At 42.2% G+C, this 19,680-nt stretch overlaps 2 protein-coding genes across 3 annotated transcripts; both read right to left on the bottom strand.

Moving 5' to 3' along the window:
* Window positions 1–3,557: 3,557 nt before the first annotated feature.
* manea (mannosidase, endo-alpha) lies at window positions 3,558–7,208 on the bottom strand. 2 transcript variants are annotated; one of them, XM_076108353.1, is made up of 5 exons: window positions 6,910–7,208; window positions 5,648–6,264; window positions 5,208–5,317; window positions 4,968–5,044; window positions 3,558–4,839 (listed from the first exon to the last, which is right to left on the bottom strand). In XM_076108353.1, exons 2-5 carry the CDS (start codon window positions 6,156–6,158, stop codon window positions 4,206–4,208), a joined length of 1,332 nt encoding a protein of 443 aa, XP_075964468.1. In that variant the 5' UTR covers window positions 6,159–6,264; window positions 6,910–7,208; the 3' UTR covers window positions 3,558–4,205. The 2 variants fall into 2 exon arrangements, with proteins under 2 accessions (XP_075964468.1, XP_075964469.1); XM_076108354.1 differs by lacking the exon at window positions 6,910–7,208 and adding an exon at window positions 6,667–6,876.
* Window positions 7,209–8,529: 1,321 nt separating this feature from the next.
* Window positions 8,530–19,228, bottom strand: LOC142967937 (serine/threonine-protein phosphatase PP1-beta catalytic subunit-like). Its single transcript, XM_076107592.1, has 8 exons — window positions 19,149–19,228; window positions 15,699–15,830; window positions 11,824–12,054; window positions 11,623–11,727; window positions 11,422–11,493; window positions 11,077–11,228; window positions 10,387–10,521; window positions 8,530–10,277 (listed from the first exon to the last, which is right to left on the bottom strand). Exons 1-8 carry the CDS (start codon window positions 19,198–19,200, stop codon window positions 10,173–10,175), a joined length of 984 nt encoding a protein of 327 aa, XP_075963707.1. The 5' UTR covers window positions 19,201–19,228; the 3' UTR covers window positions 8,530–10,172.
* Between the last annotated feature and the right edge of the window lie 452 nt (window positions 19,229–19,680).

A 19,680-nucleotide genomic window follows, 5' to 3' on the forward strand; every position in this document is an offset into this window, starting at 1 on the left:
AGTCAGTGGATTTTGGAGAGGTCAGACAAGCCCAACTACATCACTTTGCTGATGCCAGCACAGATGGGTACGGAACTGTAACATACATCCGGATATTAAATCAGGAAAACCGCATCCAGGTCACCTTTTTACTCGGCAAAGCCAGAGTGACACCACTGAAGGCTGTAACTATTCCTCGACTCGAGTTGTCAGCAGCCGTCCTTGCTGTCAGAGTGGACTTGATGTTAAAGGCAGAGTTGAATTTCCAGTTGGAGGATTCAGTGTTTTGGACTGACAGCACTGCAGTGTTGAAGTACCTTAACAATGAGGACAGGCGCTTTCACACGTTTGTGGCCAACAGAATCTCGACCATCAGAGAAACGTCTGAGCCCTCACAGTGGAGACATGTCAGTTCCAAGGACAATCCAGCGGACGATGCGTCGAGGGGAATGAAGGTCTCAGACTTTCTGAAGAATAGCAGGTGGCTTGAAGGTCCTGCATTTCTTTGGAAGCAGGAGGAAGACTGGCCTAAAAGTGTGTTGGAAGTGTCCGTGGACTCGGATGACCAAGAGGTGAGAAAGAAGGCCACAGCAAATGTCATCTGTGTGTTTGACGTGTCTAGTCCTACTGATCAACTCATTGCATACTTTTCTGACTGGATCAGGCTCAAGAAAGCAGTTGCCTGGTTTCTCAGGTTAAAGGCCATATTGTTGGCACAGAGTCGCTCGAGAAAGCAGTTGGAAGCGTCTGTGGCTAATCATCCGGAGAACACCAGTCAGGATAGGTCGATGCAGGCTAAACGACAAGGTGTCATAGAGAAACCAAAGATTTACATCTTGACACTGGATGATCTAATGGGAGCAGAGATTGCCATCATTTGCTACTGTCAGCGAGAGAGGTTTAGTGAGGAGATTTCTGCCCTGTCATCCAGGAAAGCAACCGTGAGTCGACTGAGTCCCGTGTATAAGTTGGATCCAATTTTGGAGGATGGACTCTTGAGAGTTGGAGGGAGGTTGAGCAGAGGAGCAATGCCTGAAGAAGCCAAACATCCACTAATCCTTTGCAAGGACCAACATGTATCCATGCTCATTCTCAAGCATGTACACCAGAATCTGGGCCATGGTGGAAGGACTCATACACTGTCTGTGGTGAGGAAGCGGTTTTGGATCACCAAGGCCAATTCCGCTGTCAGAAAGATCATTGCTGAATGCAGCTTTTGTAAACGCTACAATGGAAGAGCAGTGGAACAAAAGATGGCAGATCTTCCTACGGTGAGAATTCTTCCCGATCTACCACCATTCACCAACACGGGGGTAGATTACTTTGGACCAATTGAAGTAAAGAGGGGAAGGTCAACCTGTAAGCGATATGGTGTTATATTTACCTGTATGGCGAGCAGGGCCATTCATTTGGAGGTAGCCGTTTCACTGGAAACAGACGCATGCATCAATGCTTTACGGCGCTTTATCAGCAGGAGAGGACAAGTGGTGAGCTTGAGGTCAGACAATGGTACCAACTTCATTGGGGCAGAAAGAGAGCTAAAGGAGTCACTCACTGCTTTGAATCATGATCGGATTCAGGGAGTCCTGTCACAAGTTGGAATTCGTTGGAGTTTTAACCCACCAGCAGGTTCACACCATGGTGGGGTGTGGGAACGGTTGATCCGCCTGGTGAGAAGGGTTCTCAGCTCCGTTATACGTCAGCAGAGCTTGGATGATGATGGGCTTCATACAGTGTTCTGTGAAGCGGAGGCTATTTTGAATGATCGTCCAATTACCAAGCTCTCTGATGATCTCAATGACCTGGAACCGCTCACGCCTAATCATCTACTTCTCCTGAAGGGTAAACCAGCTTTGCCACCTGGAGTGTTCGAGCCTCATGACCAATATGGAAGAAGACGATGGAGGCAGGTGCAGTACCTCTCAGATCTTTTCTGGAAGAGATGGGTGAAGGAGTACTTACCCTTGCTCCAAGAAAGACAAAAATGGAACCAGAGGAAAAGGAGTTTGGTCGCTGGAGATATCGTGGTAATCATGGATCCTTCAGCTCCTCGTGGTTCATGGCCACTGGGCAAGGTTCTGGAAGTTTTTACGGACAAAAAGGGACTAGTGCGTTCGGTGAGATTACAGACCAAATCTAACATTCTTGAAAGGCCAGTCACAAAACTATCTTTGCTACAGGGAGTGTAAATTGATTTGTCTGTAATGCACTTGGTCATAACTTAACATTTTGGCTCCTTTGTTGTATTTTGTTTGAATTGTTATGTCTGTCTGGGTTAACAATTAGGGGCCGGTGTGTTAGAGCCAAAAATGGTATTATAAATACAACTGTACTTCTTTGTGTGTACATTGGGTGGCGCTGTATTCCTGTCCGGGGCTCGGGTATATAGGTCCTGAAATCACTGTGTTTGTCAGGTGTTTGACCCCGGAAGGGCAAAAGGTTTTGACCGCGATACTATACACATTTTACTGCATCGTGAGAAAGAGTGGCTTTCTGTACATTGTTCCACGACGAAAATAAATGTGCTATCGATCAGCAAACAAAGGTCTCTGTGATGTGTCAAAAGCACCACACCTCACAGATAGTTTAGCATAGCCTACCGCAAGCGCGTCAACCAGGCTACTCCGAGGGAGGAGCACCTCAGGAGCTTACAGCCACACGACTGGGCTTCTTTAACACCCCCTCTCTCTGACTTCATGGCGGTGTCATAAATTCTTTGGTTTCTCTCACAGTGCACAACAAATTCAGTAACTCTCCCTTTAGTTTAAACCTTCTACAAGTAAACATATTGTAACACATAATATCCATCGCTAGGAGCGCTTTAAAACTTAAATTCCTCACAATTCCCCCTTTACTCACTATTTATAGTGAGTACATTAAACAGTTGTATCTATCAATACATCATCTCCTCATAACTGGTTGCCCTGTATATTTGTTTCACTGATTGTCAATTAATCGCTTCAGGAATCCACTTGAACATCTGCATTAACAATTCATGAGGCTAATACATTTCAAAGTATTTCTAAGATAAGTACAAGCTATGGAGGTAAAAAGATTATTCTTTACACATAGGTGTCATCATCATGTGTAAGCAGAATAGGTGTGAATGTAACCAGCTCTGCTGCGTGTGCTGAGAGGTGATGAGTGAAAGGGCCAGACACCACTTCATCATGTCTTCATGAGAATTTGATATACAGCATAAAAGTGTAAAATGTTCTAAAACATTTATACTATACTAATTGTATTTAAGTTCTGTTCTTTAATTTGGTGATACATTAAGATTTTGATAACCAGTTGAAGAAAGGGATTATAACCTGCATGGTAGTTACCAAAGTAAAAGTATAAAATGTAATCTCCTTCCTATCCTATTTACGACTATAGCTGGTGAACACCGTGCAGCATTTAGCCGTTTAAGAGCCAGATATTTCCCTCATCCGTTCATCGACCAAAGAACAGACTGTAAGAGAAACAATATTGGAGTTTGCCGGGTGGCCTGAACACGACTTTGGTGGCAAGAAATTCTCAAAAATGCAACTTTTGCAGCAAAGAAGTTCCAAAATAAACAGAGACTTGGCATGTTCATTGGTGTCAGACCTTTATTATAAAGGTAAGCTATTCCACAGATGAGCATCATTTTCATTCTGCGCTGCAGTCTCTCTCTCTCTCTCAATAACTGAACTGCTGTCCTGTCAGCCCTCCACTGTTTTCATCCCCGTGACTCATCTCAGATTTGAGGTTCTCCTTTCTAATGTCAAGATCTATGTTGTGCTTTTTCTTGTATTGTTTTTGGGCTGAGGCAGAGATGGAAGAAGAGCGAGGCGACAGCTTTATACCAGCAGACTGCTTTGTTTACTTTCACTCCTTTCCAGGGTGCACTTTATTTATTTCTATTGAGGTTTAATAGAGGCACAGATTTTAGTTGGATACTTTGAAGTCGGTGAAAAGACATGCTGATTACGTTACAAATCCCAAAATGTGCACGGCTGTGTAAACATAAGTAATAAGACATCAGTTAAATTAACAATAATTTACCAAAATGTAAAAAAATCACATACATCATTGCAGCCCAAATAAAGATAATTTAGCTCACTTGCTTGTGGCTTTAAAAGTCATTTGGCTGAGAAAATTATTCATCATTTTGCATTTTGTTGTGCATTCTGCAACTACAACTTCATATAGCTTTCATGTAATCATTTTATACAACCGTGAATAAACTCTTAGTAAGCTCAATCCTGCCATTTCCGTCGCTCTCCACCAAAGATCGCAGCCCATTTGCGAGTTATCTCCAGGTAGATTGCAGGTTTGTTGGGCAGGTAGTCCAGATACACAGTCTGGCCTGTTTTGGGAATTGCCATTTCGATCTGAGACCCCTCGTGCCACTCATTAAAAGATGTTATCGAGATGAAATCAGGCCTGGCTTGTAACGCAGCACTCAGCGAGGTTTCGTAGTATTTGCCGTTGATGCGGTTTCGAGTGTTTTGGAAGTTCCAGGGTCGAATGCTCGTGTCAATGTAGCCGGGGCCCACACTTGGGATGAATATCAGGTTGTTATCTTCACAGAAAGCTTTAACAGAGTCCCAGTTACGCTGAGTGGACCCATAGGAAAACCCATTAGTAGCAAAGTAGGTGTAGACACCATCAAAACCGGCAGTCAGGATATCCCTCTTATGTTTCTCCTCAACCAGCAGGGCGATGAAGATGGCATCATACGGGCTGTTCCTGATGCTGTTACTCTCCGTGTGTTTGAGCAGCTTGGCCCACTGCTCCGAGTTCATCAGATATGAGTCATACACATAGAAGAGGGGAAGAAGCTTGCCAGTGTTTGTCCGGTACTTGAAGAAAGCAGGGTGCTCCCCGTATCTGAGAGGAGGAGGTAAACAACACAAGATGAACAAGCAAAAAGGGGAAATGTCACAGGAACAAACTATATACATCTGAAGGATTTCCAGAGGGAGTGTAAGATTATGGTGCTGAAGAAACACACTCACTTCTCAATGATGTATTTGACATTAGCGAACATGTTGACTTCATCTCTGTCTTTGTAGGGTTCAATGTGAAACGCCACCTGTGAACACAGGAACGACAGCAACACAAAAGGTTCTTATAGACAAGAATGTCTTTTCAGAATATTAAGACATTGTAAAGGAACCTGGGACATCAAACATTTTGTCTACTGCTAAATACAAAACAAAAAGGGCTACTGAACTGACTACTATCTTCATACAGACCTTAATATGGTATTTATGTGCCACTTCCAACAGCAAAGGCACAATGTCATCCAGTGGCTCACCATTATCATCCTTCATATTAGGAGGATACCATGAGACAGCAAGGACACCTGAGTATAAACACAGTTACAGTTCAAACAGGCAAGAAAACACTCGTATAATTGTTCATAAATAGAATATGTTACTCCTATAGTGTAAATGTACTGCAGTGACATAGAACGAGTCGTAGGAGTAATACAGTAGGGGCATAAATTATCATTTTTCTGACATGAGTCAAAAATATAGTTCATGTATGTTAAATCGTTAAATGATAATTACTTTAAATATAAGACTACTGATTGTGTGATTCCCTAAAATGACAAATTTTAGGGAATCACACAATTTTTGGAAAGTGATAATGTTGAATTATTGTCCAGCTCTGTTTAGATTCATTGTTTTACCAATGGCTGCTGTGCGCAGCTGCTGCATGTGAGACTCTACGACGGAGGGATCCCTGGAACTGTAAGCCCCTAAAGACGGGTAGAAGTTGGCCCCGATGTCATCAGGTGGGATGTGTCTCCCTTGCGGATACCCCTGAGCCACCTTTAAGTCCCAGTGTGGCAGCTGCGGGTGGTCCCAGTGGATGTATTTGCCGTCAAACTTGGGGTTCCCATACCACGGGTAGTAGAAAGCATGAAGATAGTAGTTTGGAGGAGGGAACTTCCTCAGTGCAGCTTCCAGTTTGTCTGACTGATCCGAGTCACTCATTTTGAACGGGTCAGGTTTGTTGTTGTTGTTGTTTTCTTTCTGGATGTGAGTGGGACTCTTTCTGTCCGGGAACAGCTCCGCACCAACAGGGCTGCTAAACGGAGAGTCCTCCGGTGTCAGTGCCTTCAAGACCACCGTCACTATGAGCACAAGCAGCACCAAAACAACTAGTGTGATGCAAGACTTGCGCCTAAACCTCGCCATTCTTCAGTCAGTGCTCGAGGCTTTCCACAGGTCATTGTTGAGACAGCGGATTGGGATCGTTGGACAGGATGCCATTGAAGCTCCAAAAAGGGAGTTTTTGTTCAGCCTGGAGGTTTGAGGAAGCAAGGAATATCAGTGTTACAAAAGAACATTAGGGCTGCAACTAATGATAATTGTTCTTGTTTAATAAACTAATCATCTGCCCTATAAAAAGGTCAGGAAATAGTGAGAATGGCAATCAGAATCTCCCATGACTCAAAGAGAAATATCATAACTTCCTTGTTTGACCAACAGTCCGAACCCAAAGATGTTTAGTTTAAGGGTGTAACTAATATTAGTATAGAGTATTTTAGCTGTATGTATCATATAGTCACAAATACCAAATCAAAATTTCTCAGAGTTCATGGTGATGCCTTAAAAAAAAGTCTTGTTTTGTCCGACTAACAGTCCAAAACCCTCAAATTGTTGCAGCTCTATTTCAGTTTACTAGAAATCAGCAAATTCTCACATTTGTTTGAGTCTGCAACCATCACATGTTTGGAAAAATATGTTCACAACAAAACAGCTGCCAATTAATCTCTAAAAATGTAAATAAAAGAGGCAGAGAAAGACACAGAGAGTAAGCTATACTATCCTCAATGACTGCAACTAGCTACCACTTACAGAAAGCACATGTAGCTACTAGCACACAGTTTAGCAATGCATTCAGAAACAATGAACAAGCTAACGACGTTAGCCACTTCAACTCTACCTCTATTGATGAACTTTAGACTAGTCAACAGCAGCTGAGGATAACAGGGCTGACACAATATGAGTTTTAGCCTCCAACCGTCAAACACGTCACTTGTTTCCGTGTTCAAACTACGCTAATTTAAATACAATATATAGCGTTAGAGTTAAACGCAAACAGTCTGCACAGCTCGGGAGACTCTTCATCAATTATTTTCGTTTGTATGAGATGCAGAGGACGGGGACACAACATGCACTTCTGGTTTGTAGCTTGTCCCGAAAAACGTCGCTGATGTGTAAATCGCTCCCACTGCGACTGCGCAGTGACCGTGACCCATCCGTGTTGTATACAGATCTGATGTCACGCGCTGCGTCCCGTCCAGTCAACGACAGTCAAAGGAGCAGTTTCACTGAATCAAAGGGATACATGTCGCCCCCGTGTGTTTGGAGAGGTGTATTACACAAAACGATCCGAACTAGAGAGGCCAATCAATTGAAAGATTGTATATGTTTGTATAATATTATTAGAATCAGAACATTCCTGTTTTGGAAGAAAACATTCCAAGGTTAGTTTGCAGTGGTCGCTCACATCAACTGCTGGGAAAACAAAATTTGCTCATCTCCATCATCGGGCACAATCTTGTGTAAGTGGTAAGTGAAGCAGATTGCAAATACATCAGATGTTAATGTTGATAAATATGGCTACAAAAGATATGTATATGCTTCCACAAACTAAGAGAAAACAAGAGTCCCCTCCTTGCTTCTACGTTGATTCGTAATTCTGACTTATTTATTTTTCTTATTAAAATCAAATATTTATTCATATGAAATTGAGCTTTGGCAATAATGTAACATCAACTGTAAAGCCATTAAGCTTATTTGATTTGATTGATCAATTAGATAGATCTGTTTTAACTTTAATATTTTGATTTATAATATTCCATAGTTGTTTCAAGTGCTTGAACCCCAACATCTTCTTGGGCAGACACATTGGCAATGGAAGAACCACGGCCACGAAAGCCTTCTGGGCACAAGAAGAAGGAAAGGAGGACTGTCTCCCATCGGCCCCCTTACTTCCTGAGGTCTGGTAACGGGGCTGATATGGTGATGACTGATGCAGTGAAAGTACAGGATGTACAGGTTTGGCAAGACAGGCTATTGGTTCACATATACCTAAACTTAACAGCCATCATAGCCTGTTTTAATCATAAATACATGTTAAAATTAATAGATTTAAATCTGTCCTCAGGCTGACTCCACATTCGACTCCTCACAGGCCATCATCTACTACAGTCTCCTATTTCTAGTGGGACTGTGGATCATCTTGGCTTGGATCTTGTCCCACCTCCACCTGGTCGTTCCATGTTTTCTACTGCTGCTGATCCTCTGGTTGTATTCAGGGCCGATGCACGGAGCTCTGAACGGAGCTCTGAACTGGGCAAAGACGCGCCTGCGGGACCCGGTCGCTTAAACCATCACTGCGTTCAATGATGAACAGGAGAGGAAAAGAGTCCCTTTGCTTTACAATCACTTTTACCAAGAACACATCCAGAGTATCAGTTGTATGTTGAGATAAAGAAGTGTAAAGAATAGTAACTTTACAACGTCTCAAATTTCTTGACATTACAGACAAACAAAACAATTTTGGTTTCCATCCATTTTATTGAATTTACAGACTTTCAAACAAACTTGTACAAATCGCAAAACAGCTTTTGGTAACACCTCATCGTTTTGATATTATCAGTATTAGGAAATAAATTAAGTGGATAAAAAGTAAGCAATGTGAATAGAGAACATAGAGAAATACAACAGAAAGAATAATACCACAAAGAGCAAAAAACATAAAATAAAAAGGAAGAGGCAACCGTTTTCCACAAAGTCAGCTGCATTTCATTTGCAGTCGACTGTAGATATCTGCCAGTACCTTCTCATGGTGAACGGCAACATTTTGTACCAGCGATGTAGTGAAAAGCCTGAGCTGTTTGAAATTCACATCTGATCTGTACTGTACTACTGTATTTATACACCAGGTGGCATCACTTCCCAAAGCATAACTGCCTGGTCCTGCCGCCCACGCCCGACTCCTCCGGTTTTCATACTCCAGAACGGATTCGGGTGATGCGACAGGAGGGTAGCAGTCATTTTAAGCTCTAAGCTTCCAAGAGAAACCTTTCATCATTATGTTTTTATGCACTCTATAAACACAGCACTAAACAATTCAAATACTGTGGAGCATTATATGAGGCTTGCTTTATTTTTATTTGGTCTTTTTAACACTGTACGGCTTACTTAAGATACGTTAGACACTTACAAAATTGCAACCGGTGCTGTTAAGATATGTTCTATCCTTCCTCATACAATTACTAGGAAAGGACAATTTTATAAGCACTTTTAGTACACCAGAGGATAATATCGGGGGAAATTATCTTAATGAGAACAAACAACAAACAGAACCAGGAAAATGTCAATACCAGCTCAGTGTGAGGAGCGGCAGGCTTTTGTGATGTTGAGGGGTGTCGAGGCACAGGGAGGCATAACAGAGCGGAGGAATCGATGCCCAGAGGGCGTTGTGTTTCGGGGAGTGTCCACTGCCAGCAGCATCCGATTTATCCTCTACTTTTTGCATTCAAGCCGGTCTCTTCACATTCTTTGCTACTCATGGGGAGGTGCACTTTTTCAGGGGTTAAATATATCAAACGTGCCACGGCACAACAACCGCAAGTGCACCGCATAAGCTGTAATGTGTTTAAACTGTTAAACCGGAATATAAGAAATGTTATTCGTGTCTACGGATTTAGCACGGACACCGCAGTCTCATTAAAACACATTGGAAGGATTCTCTCTGCTTTTTTTTTTTTTTTTGAGAGTTCAAGGCAAAAACAATGTTCAATCTCTACGGTTTTTCTGTTAAACTGAAAAATAATTCCTCTAACTCAGTCACTTTGCCCCTCTAAACAGAGACGACACAGATCCTCAGAAAACCTTGAATGGCATTGGAAGTAAAACCACAAACAAGAGAATCTGTTAATAATATCAAAAATACTGACAAACAGGCAAAAAATAAAACAGATTGGTCACAGCAAATTTATGTACACATACACATTAAGAAAAGAGCTGTCAGTGGAGTTTGGGGTGGGTGGGTGAGTGGGGAGAAAGGAGGAGAAAGATTCAGGCCATTAGATAAGCCCTGTATCTTCGCTATACAGGGGAGTTACAGGGGTTGCCGTGATCGCAGAACAGGGACGGACAGGGTGAGGAGGAGGGGGGAGAGCCAAGGCTGTACGTTCACCTCTTCTTGGGGGCTTGGGTGGTGCGGGGTGGGGTGACGGGCCGACCAGAATTCACACCTCCATACTGATACTTAGCCTTCTTCTCTGAGGGCTTTAGGATCTTTAAATAATAACAAAAAGGACACAGAGAGAGAAAGAAGACGCATGTGTTAAGTGTTTCTCAGATAAGTCAATCGGCATTCATGTGCCTGTGTAAAGCTTTAGACTACCTGGAAGGAGCACATAAGGGATTCATCGACACTCATCATGCCGCCGGCGTTGTCGAACTCCCCGCAGTAGTTTGGAGCAGAGAAAAGTGTGACCAGTTGGCGTTTGGCAAAGAACTCGTATCCATCCTCCACAACCTGTTAGAAGACGCATGACATTATTCCACCGCCTACAGCGATCAATACCAAGAAAACAGATCTTCAGCTAGTTTCAGAACCCAATTTTGCTATCATGGTCGAGTGTCCATAACTACCCACACTTGAATCAATACGAAACGCCCAACGCAGAGCCGAAATAGCTGTTGTGTAACAGAAAAATTGTACTTTACAATTTAGATAATGAATTGTATTCAGTCATCCTTCAGGTAAATAAACCTGATGCCAGCGTCTCATTCTCAGTTTTATACTATACAATAACTGAGTATTTAACAAAGTTATAATGAATGATGCGTGGAGAAAAAGGAGAAATGCACTCGGCTAGACTGCTGCACGTCTATTAATGTGTGGTTTAACTCTTGTGTCTGTGTCTAGTTACTTGTGCCAAAGACATACAAACTAATAGAGCTATCATTAAAGTGCATGGCCAACCAATGTTACGTCTCTAAGAAAAAAAGCTAAATTTGCTTGCCATGCACTTGCTGCAACCACACACTCCACGTCCAGGCTCTCTACGTTCATTCCCTTCAGAATTACCTGATGGGCTCTGCAGATGAGGTCCAGGTCGTGGCGGTTTAGGAACTTGCTGACCACATCTGCTCCGAAGGTGAAGGAGACCCCTCGGTCGTTCTCACCCCAACCTTGTACATCCTTATCTGGGTCTGACCACAGAAGGTCACACAGCAGGCCTGAGACACACAAAGAGAGGAGAGATGGAGATAAGAACAAAGATCCTGACTTTGCTGATGAAACACAGCAGGTCTACTGATGTAATAAGTCATTTAATCAGGAAAACGTAAGTTCACTTCCTTTGGATTTCTCCCTAGAATACAGTCAGTATGAGCATGTAGACACACACACACACACACACACATACAGTACCTGTATCAGGCACGTCTGTTGGCCTCATGATCCTTCGAATCTGCTCCATTGACTGCAAATCAGGCGATAGCCCTAAAATAGAAGATAAAAGAGGTTACTTCTGTTTGGAGTTACTGCGATTATATTTCGAACCGGGGCATCAAAACGTTTAGTTTACAATTGGGACAAGGGGGTCAAATACGTGCAAACAGTTCTCTTTACCTCCATGGCAGCAGAAGATCTTCTCATCAATGATAGCAGCAATGGGGAGGCAGTTAAAGCAGTCGGTGAAGGTCTTCCACAACTTGATGTTGAACCTGCGCTTGCCTGGCGGAACACATAAAACACACATTATTTAAAACCCCAAACTACACGTGTGCTTCATTGCTTGTTTGTGTGCAGGTTTAGTTTACTTCAACTCACACTCATCGTAGAAACCGTAGATGCGGTTGATGGAAGCACACTCGTGGTTGCCCCTGAGCAGGAAAAAGTTCTCTGGGTATTTGATCTTGTAGGCCAGCAGAAGGCAGATGGTTTCCAGGGACTGTTTCCCTCTGTCCACGTAGTCACCCAGGAACAGGTAGTTTGCCTCTGGAGGGAAACCCCCATACTCAAACAGCCGCAGAAGATCTGTGTATTGCCCGTGGATGTCACCTAAAAAGGGGGGCGAGACAAGGCGTTAGTTTGACTATTCTCTGTAAGTGCAGTCACAAGGACATGCTGCTCAACATGAATGTATTACAGATAGTGAAACATTGAAAAGAATAAAAGATAGTGGAGCGAAAGGGAAGAGCGCATCACAAACAGTGGTGATGCAAGATGTAGAAAATGACAGCGGAGGACTTATTACAGATCTCTAAACCACATATTCACCCCCCACAAATATACATACAACCAACTCCTATCTCTCTGAATCCATTTTGATATTCAGAGCACAGACATGTAGGTTGCTGGGGATATATATGACTGTGCATATGCTTTTACAGGGACGACAGGGAGCCATTACAACTGCCACCAGATCGATGCCATGGCCCATGGGAATGCTGACAATCCAGGTTAGTCACAAAAAGGAAGCACATACACGTGTCCACACAAACTCAATTTAAAAACTCTCCCAGGACTCAGGCAGAGGACTCAGGCTGTGCTTCAGACAGAGGTGACTGCAGTGAGCCTCACCAAAAAGACTCGGGCAATAATAACAGGCTTTATTTTTGAACAAAACTGAAAAGCAAGTTCACGTGCCACACTCTTTTATGGCAATGCTTCATTACAAGATGGCACCAAATACACATTAAAATGAAATAATAGGGCTAGTTGACATTTGCAGCTGTCTGGCCCTGAGATTAAAATGACCAACACAAATTACAACTTTCTATCATGAGAGTGTCTGGCATGATTTTTTGTATTTCATGGTGCCCGTCAGTGATCTAGGCACCGAACCACGACTGGCATCCGACCTATATGGCAACAGGCCTGTACTTATTCTTGCCTGTGTCTTAGGATGGCATGTAAAAACTTTTTTTTTTACGTGCAAATGAATGATTAAAAGAACAGTTCTGAATGTTTGAAGTCCGGCTCGGTCTTTTACTCCGTGCTCAGCTGCTCAGCCGCTTGGTTCTTTGCCCCAGCTTGACATCTAGTTTTGATGCAAGTACTGGTAATGCTAACAACTTCAAAATCCTTCACATTAATAATACAATATAAAATAATTCAAAGAAACAGGAACGGTCCTTTTCTTTTTCACTTCGGGGACAGACAGTAAAAGCCTGTATTCAGCTGCGTCTGTCTAGCAGCAATCAGAGGGTGGCAGCTGCCGAGTGACTCCTCGTGAGCATTCACGACAATTAACTTAATTTCTATTTTAGTTGCCGTTTTAGACCCTATTTTGAGTTTTAACTTCTTATTGAAGGTCCCTGAATATTTCTACCAGCCACTCAACGTGTTTTGGTCTGCCACTTCAGACATTGCATTTCTTTTTGTGTTCCAATTAACAATATTTCAATGTTAAGTTTGCCACAACTGCTAAATGAATCATAGTTTGCACATACCACTTTAACTTTACATTGTGCTAACCTAGGTCAAGTTAAAGGCTGCTATAAGCTACAAATACTACATACAATTATGAATATAGTAATTTTGACAAACACTGATTTTTTTAGACTAGGCAGGCAACACCCACAGAACAACAGAGTAAACACAGAGGACAACAAAACAATAATTCTTGCTTGCACCAAAACAAAAATGGACATGAGGCAATTAGCTTTGCTATTTTGTTCTTTTTGTGGCAGTTTGCTTGGAAAAGCAAATTAAATGCAGGAACAAAACCACATTTGGATAGAATGGTGAACACAGAGACATGGCATCATAGACTGTAATCTCTGCGCAGACAGTTAGGGGTGAGTGAACTTTGTAAAAGCAGAGCAAACGTCAGCTCAACGACCACCATTTGATTGGCTGTCTGTTGGAAAATGTCTGCCTCGGGTTAGTTTCACTCTTCCCCACTAAGAGTTGCTGCGTGACTGAATGTGAATTCGCGAGCTTCACCAAAGACTGGCTTTCTACAGGGCAGGCAGCCCTCCCGCCCGCCTGCCGTCTCAAAAGAAACTGTAGGATGACCGTGAATTATTTACTCAGCAGCACTGACTGCAGTGGTACGACAGTCCGAGAATAGCAGCTCAGAGATGTAGGGTTTAAAAAGCTGAGCAAAAAGGCTGAAAGTTAAAAAATGAATGTGATGCGTCTCAGAAGACAACATAATATAAAAACAATGGTGATAATAGAACTCTAAAATAATAAAAAAGGACACGGAAAGATCAGGCCACAAGACAAATCAGATGGAGTATAATGACACAAACTATAACAATGTCTATGCATGATTAACCTACCATCAGGGTACTGGTACTTAAGGAACACAGCTACAATCAAGTGTGCTTTTGCCTGACCTCGTCTAGCTAGATAATCAACAGGTTCAAAAGCACCCACATAAAAACAAGATGAAAACAACAAATAAACACAAAAACACTAAGCAATACAGGCTACGGTCCATGACTGTAATACAGTCCGTAGATGGCATGACACACAAAAATAGCAAAAATACTTTATGAAATAATACTATATGTGGTATTATATATCATGTGTTGGATTTGAAAACTTAAAAAACAATCTCCTTATGAATACACATAACACCTCATGAGACCATGAACATGTATGAAAGGCCGCAGAACGCAAACCTACACATAAACAGTACAAACATCAGAGTGCATGCTTGTGGTCCACCCATCCTCACAAAGACGGTTTGGTTATTATCATCCCCGTCGCTGCACAAGGAACACCATTGTCAACAACGCTCTAATCAGAAAATACATTGTAACGCGTTTAAATAAATGATAAAGCAAAAACAGAGTCAAAGCTGCCAGCTTGGACCAAAGCATGCCAGAGACATTAAGGTTAAGATGTGAGAGAGAGGGTAAGCGCTGAACCCGATCCATGTGGCCCTAGTTAATAATTTAAGGCATTCACTGTCTTTATATTCAGTGCTGGTGCTCTGACAGCCTGTCGTCACGGCCGTGGGTTAAAAGGCAAGTAATCAGTCTGGGGATAGGGGTACCACAACAACAACAACAACAAAATAACACCTTTAACTCGTGCATATTTGAGTAATATATTTGAGGGTTAGGGCTACATGGATGAAGCCTTTAAGAAGTCAATCATTCTAATGTCAACATATGGATAACATCATAGTCTCAATACTAAATTATCACGTTTATCACTTGAAATACAAATGCTGCCATCTGAGGTTGACACAGTATTAGGTCCGCAGAACAACAATCTCAAAGTAAACGTGTGTGTGGGAGGAAACTGGTATGAGGACAGCCACAAATGAACCGTGTGTGTGTGTGTGTGTGTGTGTGTGTGTAGGCTTGAACCTCTATGTGTGTGCCCTTGTGTACTGTATTTTCAAGGGCTGGCATGTATAGTAGACAGTTCTGAGTTGTTTCGCAGTCGCAGCGCTGCACTGGAGGAAAGAGATAAAGCACGTGGGAGTGTGCAGAGATGTGCTGGAGCCAGCCAGAGATAGTGGTAGCGTTTCGCCTGATGACAGGGAGTTCATATTATGTGTGTAATATAGCGATACACAATCTGTTTAGATGTGTGCCTTTCCCCTATATGCATCCTTTTATATTATACACAGGGTAGTCCAGTCGAGAGTAACGGTGACTTAATATGACCCAGGCAAACATACATGAGGTTGTGAGAGAACGGCCTAATACAAGGCCACACATGTACAACACACTGACCACAGATCTTCAGGGGGGCCTCCAGCTCCAGCAGGATGGGCTGGCTCAGGAAGATCTCCCTGGATTTGATGCAGAGGCCGCGCACCTCCGCCTCGGTCATCTGCACTATCTTCCCCGGGCGACTTCCCCGTACTGGAGAGGAGAGAAAGACACCGTCAGTGCTACGTCAACATACCGTTGGGTTAGATTCATTGGCAGTGTTAACAAAGCTGCACCGGCAGACCCCAACACTTTCAGGAGGATCACAAGGCAATCTTAAAATCTGATGAGCTGTGGGCGTAATGGTTCTGGAGCTCATGGCTGCTGAGTCTCAGCCATACTTAGACTACGAGAGCAGCTTGCATCTTCAGCACTGGTGTGGGTTTATTGGCCGTGTAGTTGCACCGTTAGCTTAAGCCTACTTTGTGGCGTCGTGCCACAGCTCTGGAAGCAGATTTATCTCACAAACGATGAGAAGAAGAAGAGTGAGAGTTGCAAACGTTGGCGAGAGTCAGCAGTTGAACTAATCAAGAGATATGAAAAGTGGGATTATACATAAAAAACTGCTTCCTTGCTATGGTAGACTAAAGTTAAGATCCATCTAGTTTCAAAGGTCTGTATTTTCACACCCTGTTGGACAGCCTGATTAGCACAATGTTTCTGAAAGATGGCATCCTTTAAAAAAAAAAAAAGCCACAATCAGTAACGTGATGTAACAACTAAGCTAAAGGTGACTTGTGAAAACAGTAGAAAAAGATGTCCAAATAAATAAATATTAAGCTGAAGAATGGTCTTATAGTCAACTCTGGAACGCACTGTTTTTCTTTCAAAATCAATGTCTTATTCTGGTATGATCAGGCGGAACATCCAACGTTGCTGCCGGGCTTTTCTTGCTGCCCTTCACTTGTTACCTGCGAGTTTCTGAATTGATTTTCAGATTTGATTGCTTGTTGTTAAAGCCTTGGACTCCTTTGCCTCCTGTCGATACCTGTGATCTGCTAACTCTGGCCGGAGGATCTCAAACACGTAAACTCAATATTCACACTCACTTTTACCTCATGGCTTTTTCTGAACTTTTAAAAATAATTTTATCTTGTTTATATCTTCCGTTCTATACATACCTTTATTATTATTATTATTATTATTATTATAGTGGTGACGTAACAGTGACTAATTATGCCTTGTCACTATATTAATACAAGTATAGTAAACACTTTTGCTTTTTGTTTCCTTAAAGAATGACACATTAGCCAGGAACGATCAAAAAGGACAGGAAGCTGTTCAAAATGGGTTAACTGATATATTGGTGAGCAACTCCTAAAGCTCAGAGCATGCATTTTTGTGCATAGATAAATGCACACGTGTGCATGTACACATGCTACTTACACATTGTACTCATCATGTAATCCAACCAAATCTATGCAGCCTCACAGAAGGTGAATCTAAGTGACAAAAAACTATTCTAGGGCTCCACCAACATTAACCAAGCGTTGCTTTTCACCATCAATGTTCCTTTATCGACCATCTACAGTACCCGCAGTGCTTCATATGTGCCATGGTGTGAAAGGATGGGATTGCAGAAGTAGGGGCTCTTCACTCAACTACCGAGCGTCATCAGAGCCGAGCTAGTTAAGCTTGGAAGCTTAGCCTGCCCGGCTTTGACACAGAACCTTTCACTGCTCGCACTTCTGCAGCCTGGCATTTTTAAAAGAGATTACGTTCTTATTAAGAACATTGAGGGGGCAAAAGGCTAAAATGAAGCAATGACAAGGATTTGCAACCATCATTAACCAAATCACTGCTTGTGTGCGTGTGTGAGAAAGTGGCACAGTGTTTCACAACTTTTAATTCCAATGAATAGGCACTCTCACTGACACTTGGCTTCTCCTCAAGACCAAATTTCCAGAGGCTGCAAAACATACAGTTAAGCTATTTATGCGATGTTGGGATGCAAAATAAGGGCTTAAGAGTGAGACCTTTCAAATTAAGCACCAGGGAATTATGTTAACTACATGTTAACAATTTACTGCCACACCATTTTCACACAACACTGAAATATTATGTGAGAAGCCTCTGAAATGATGACATTGTATCCATGTGTGTGATCACTTGTCTGAAGAGCCATCTTGCACCAACAGGATCACAACAACACTGACCACTCATGAGAGATGCCAAGTCCACCTCGTATTCAAAACATGTGCAACACAATCAACAAGTCACTGCAGTGCAAGCTGAGAAACAGGGAAACACAGTGTGTGAAGGATCAACAAGCTTTCCAGCTGAAAAAAATAAAAGTTCCACACGCAGAACACAAAAAGTTGATTGCAGTCTATGAATCAATGATATCATTTATTTCTAATTCATTTCACCATTTGGTAGCAATGTAAACATAAAACTGCAAGAAACCCAAGGCATCTGCAGTGTGACGGCATTTTCCAGCAGCTTCTATAAATAACAAATCTTAGCATTTCAGTGCCTGGCATGCTGGTGTCTCATCCCTCCAGCAGAGTCACAGATACTGGTGGAAAGTATGCCAAGGACAGCTGAATTTACCTTAGTGGTCTGCTCTGACTCAGAGATATATACCACAGGGAGGGGAACAGAAAGCTCCCGGCCTTCTCTTGTGCAGGTGATCGGCCTACACAAAAGGATTTTTGCACACACCCCTCTCACTGCCAAAAACACAACAAAAGTCCTTTTATTTACCAAGTACAAAAGCAATAATGGGACCGTGAACACGGCAACACAAGATGGCATACTTTAAACTGTAGATAAGAACTGTTTGTGGAGAGGTCAGAGTAACACACAATACTTCCTCCATCTCTTTTAATTTTCTTAAACTTTAGTTTAGTTATTCACAAAAAAAGTGCCCTTTTCAAAAATGTATAACACCAATAGTTAATATCAAGAGTATATCATAACGATAACCTATGGGATATATGCAAGGGGGCTGGTGAAAATCGATGTTAATGCCTTTGTTTAACAAATATTAATTTACTTAACTTGCTGAATATTAACGTGCGCAACAGTTACAGCCGTTAGAAGCATGGCAATTGCTTCTGGGCTGTATTACCGTAATTACAGGACAAACGTCCCAGCCCTGCCTTAGCTGTACATCATTTGGAGAATATATGCTAAAAACACGAGTCATAAAGTTAAATTACATGTTAAAGCAAAGGCCATGGCACAATCAAATTACGGGCCAAGAGTAACGTCGCAATGACTGCGAAAAACTGAAACACGTAGGCGTTCACCGCTGACAGTGTTAGTAAACACGGCCAGCTAACAGTAACGTTAGCCAGAGCTAGAGATACATCGTTACGATTGGCTGGCGTTAGCCCCACAAGCTAACATATTACCTGCGTTTTGTGAGGCAACCGCGGTAGTTACAGAACACAAATCGGACCGGGCTTAATGAACGTAAACGGTTGAGTCTGTGTGACATAAAGAGACTGTATTGAAATTGTTCACCTTCCAGGAGCCGAGAGATGAGGCTGTCCACGTTCAATTCACCCTCCGCCATCTTCAAACTGATTTGGTGGTGTTGGCCAGTTAGATTCCCCCTACAGACACCAGGAGGCGCTGTTGTCATGAAAACAGTACCGGTGGATGGAGATGAGGGTGACGTTAGTGAAGAGCGACCACACTTTAACTCACTTTAACCACCTTTGCATGACATACAATGAGTTTATTTGTGACACAAGGTGACAGAGATACTGTATATCCCATACTAAATGCCATCCAGCACACATATTATATTTAAAAAAAATATGTTTGCGGTGGTGGGAGAAGTATTCAGATCATGGCCTCAAGCAGCAGTAGCCATATAACATTGTAAACATACAAAATAAATGAAAATGTACAAGTAAAAGTCATGCATTTAGAATATTGTCAAAGTAAAAGTATTATTAGATACAAAATGTTCTTTAAGTATGAACAGTATAAGGAGTATAATCCTGCTTGTAAGTTGTAAGCTATAATATAAGAGTTAAATAATTATTAT

This window comes from Anarhichas minor, unplaced genomic scaffold, assembly GCF_050575085.1.
Source record: "Anarhichas minor isolate MPS153535 unplaced genomic scaffold, ASM5057508v1 ptg000040l, whole genome shotgun sequence".
Classification (NCBI taxonomy): Eukaryota; Metazoa; Chordata; class Actinopteri; order Perciformes; family Anarhichadidae; genus Anarhichas; species Anarhichas minor.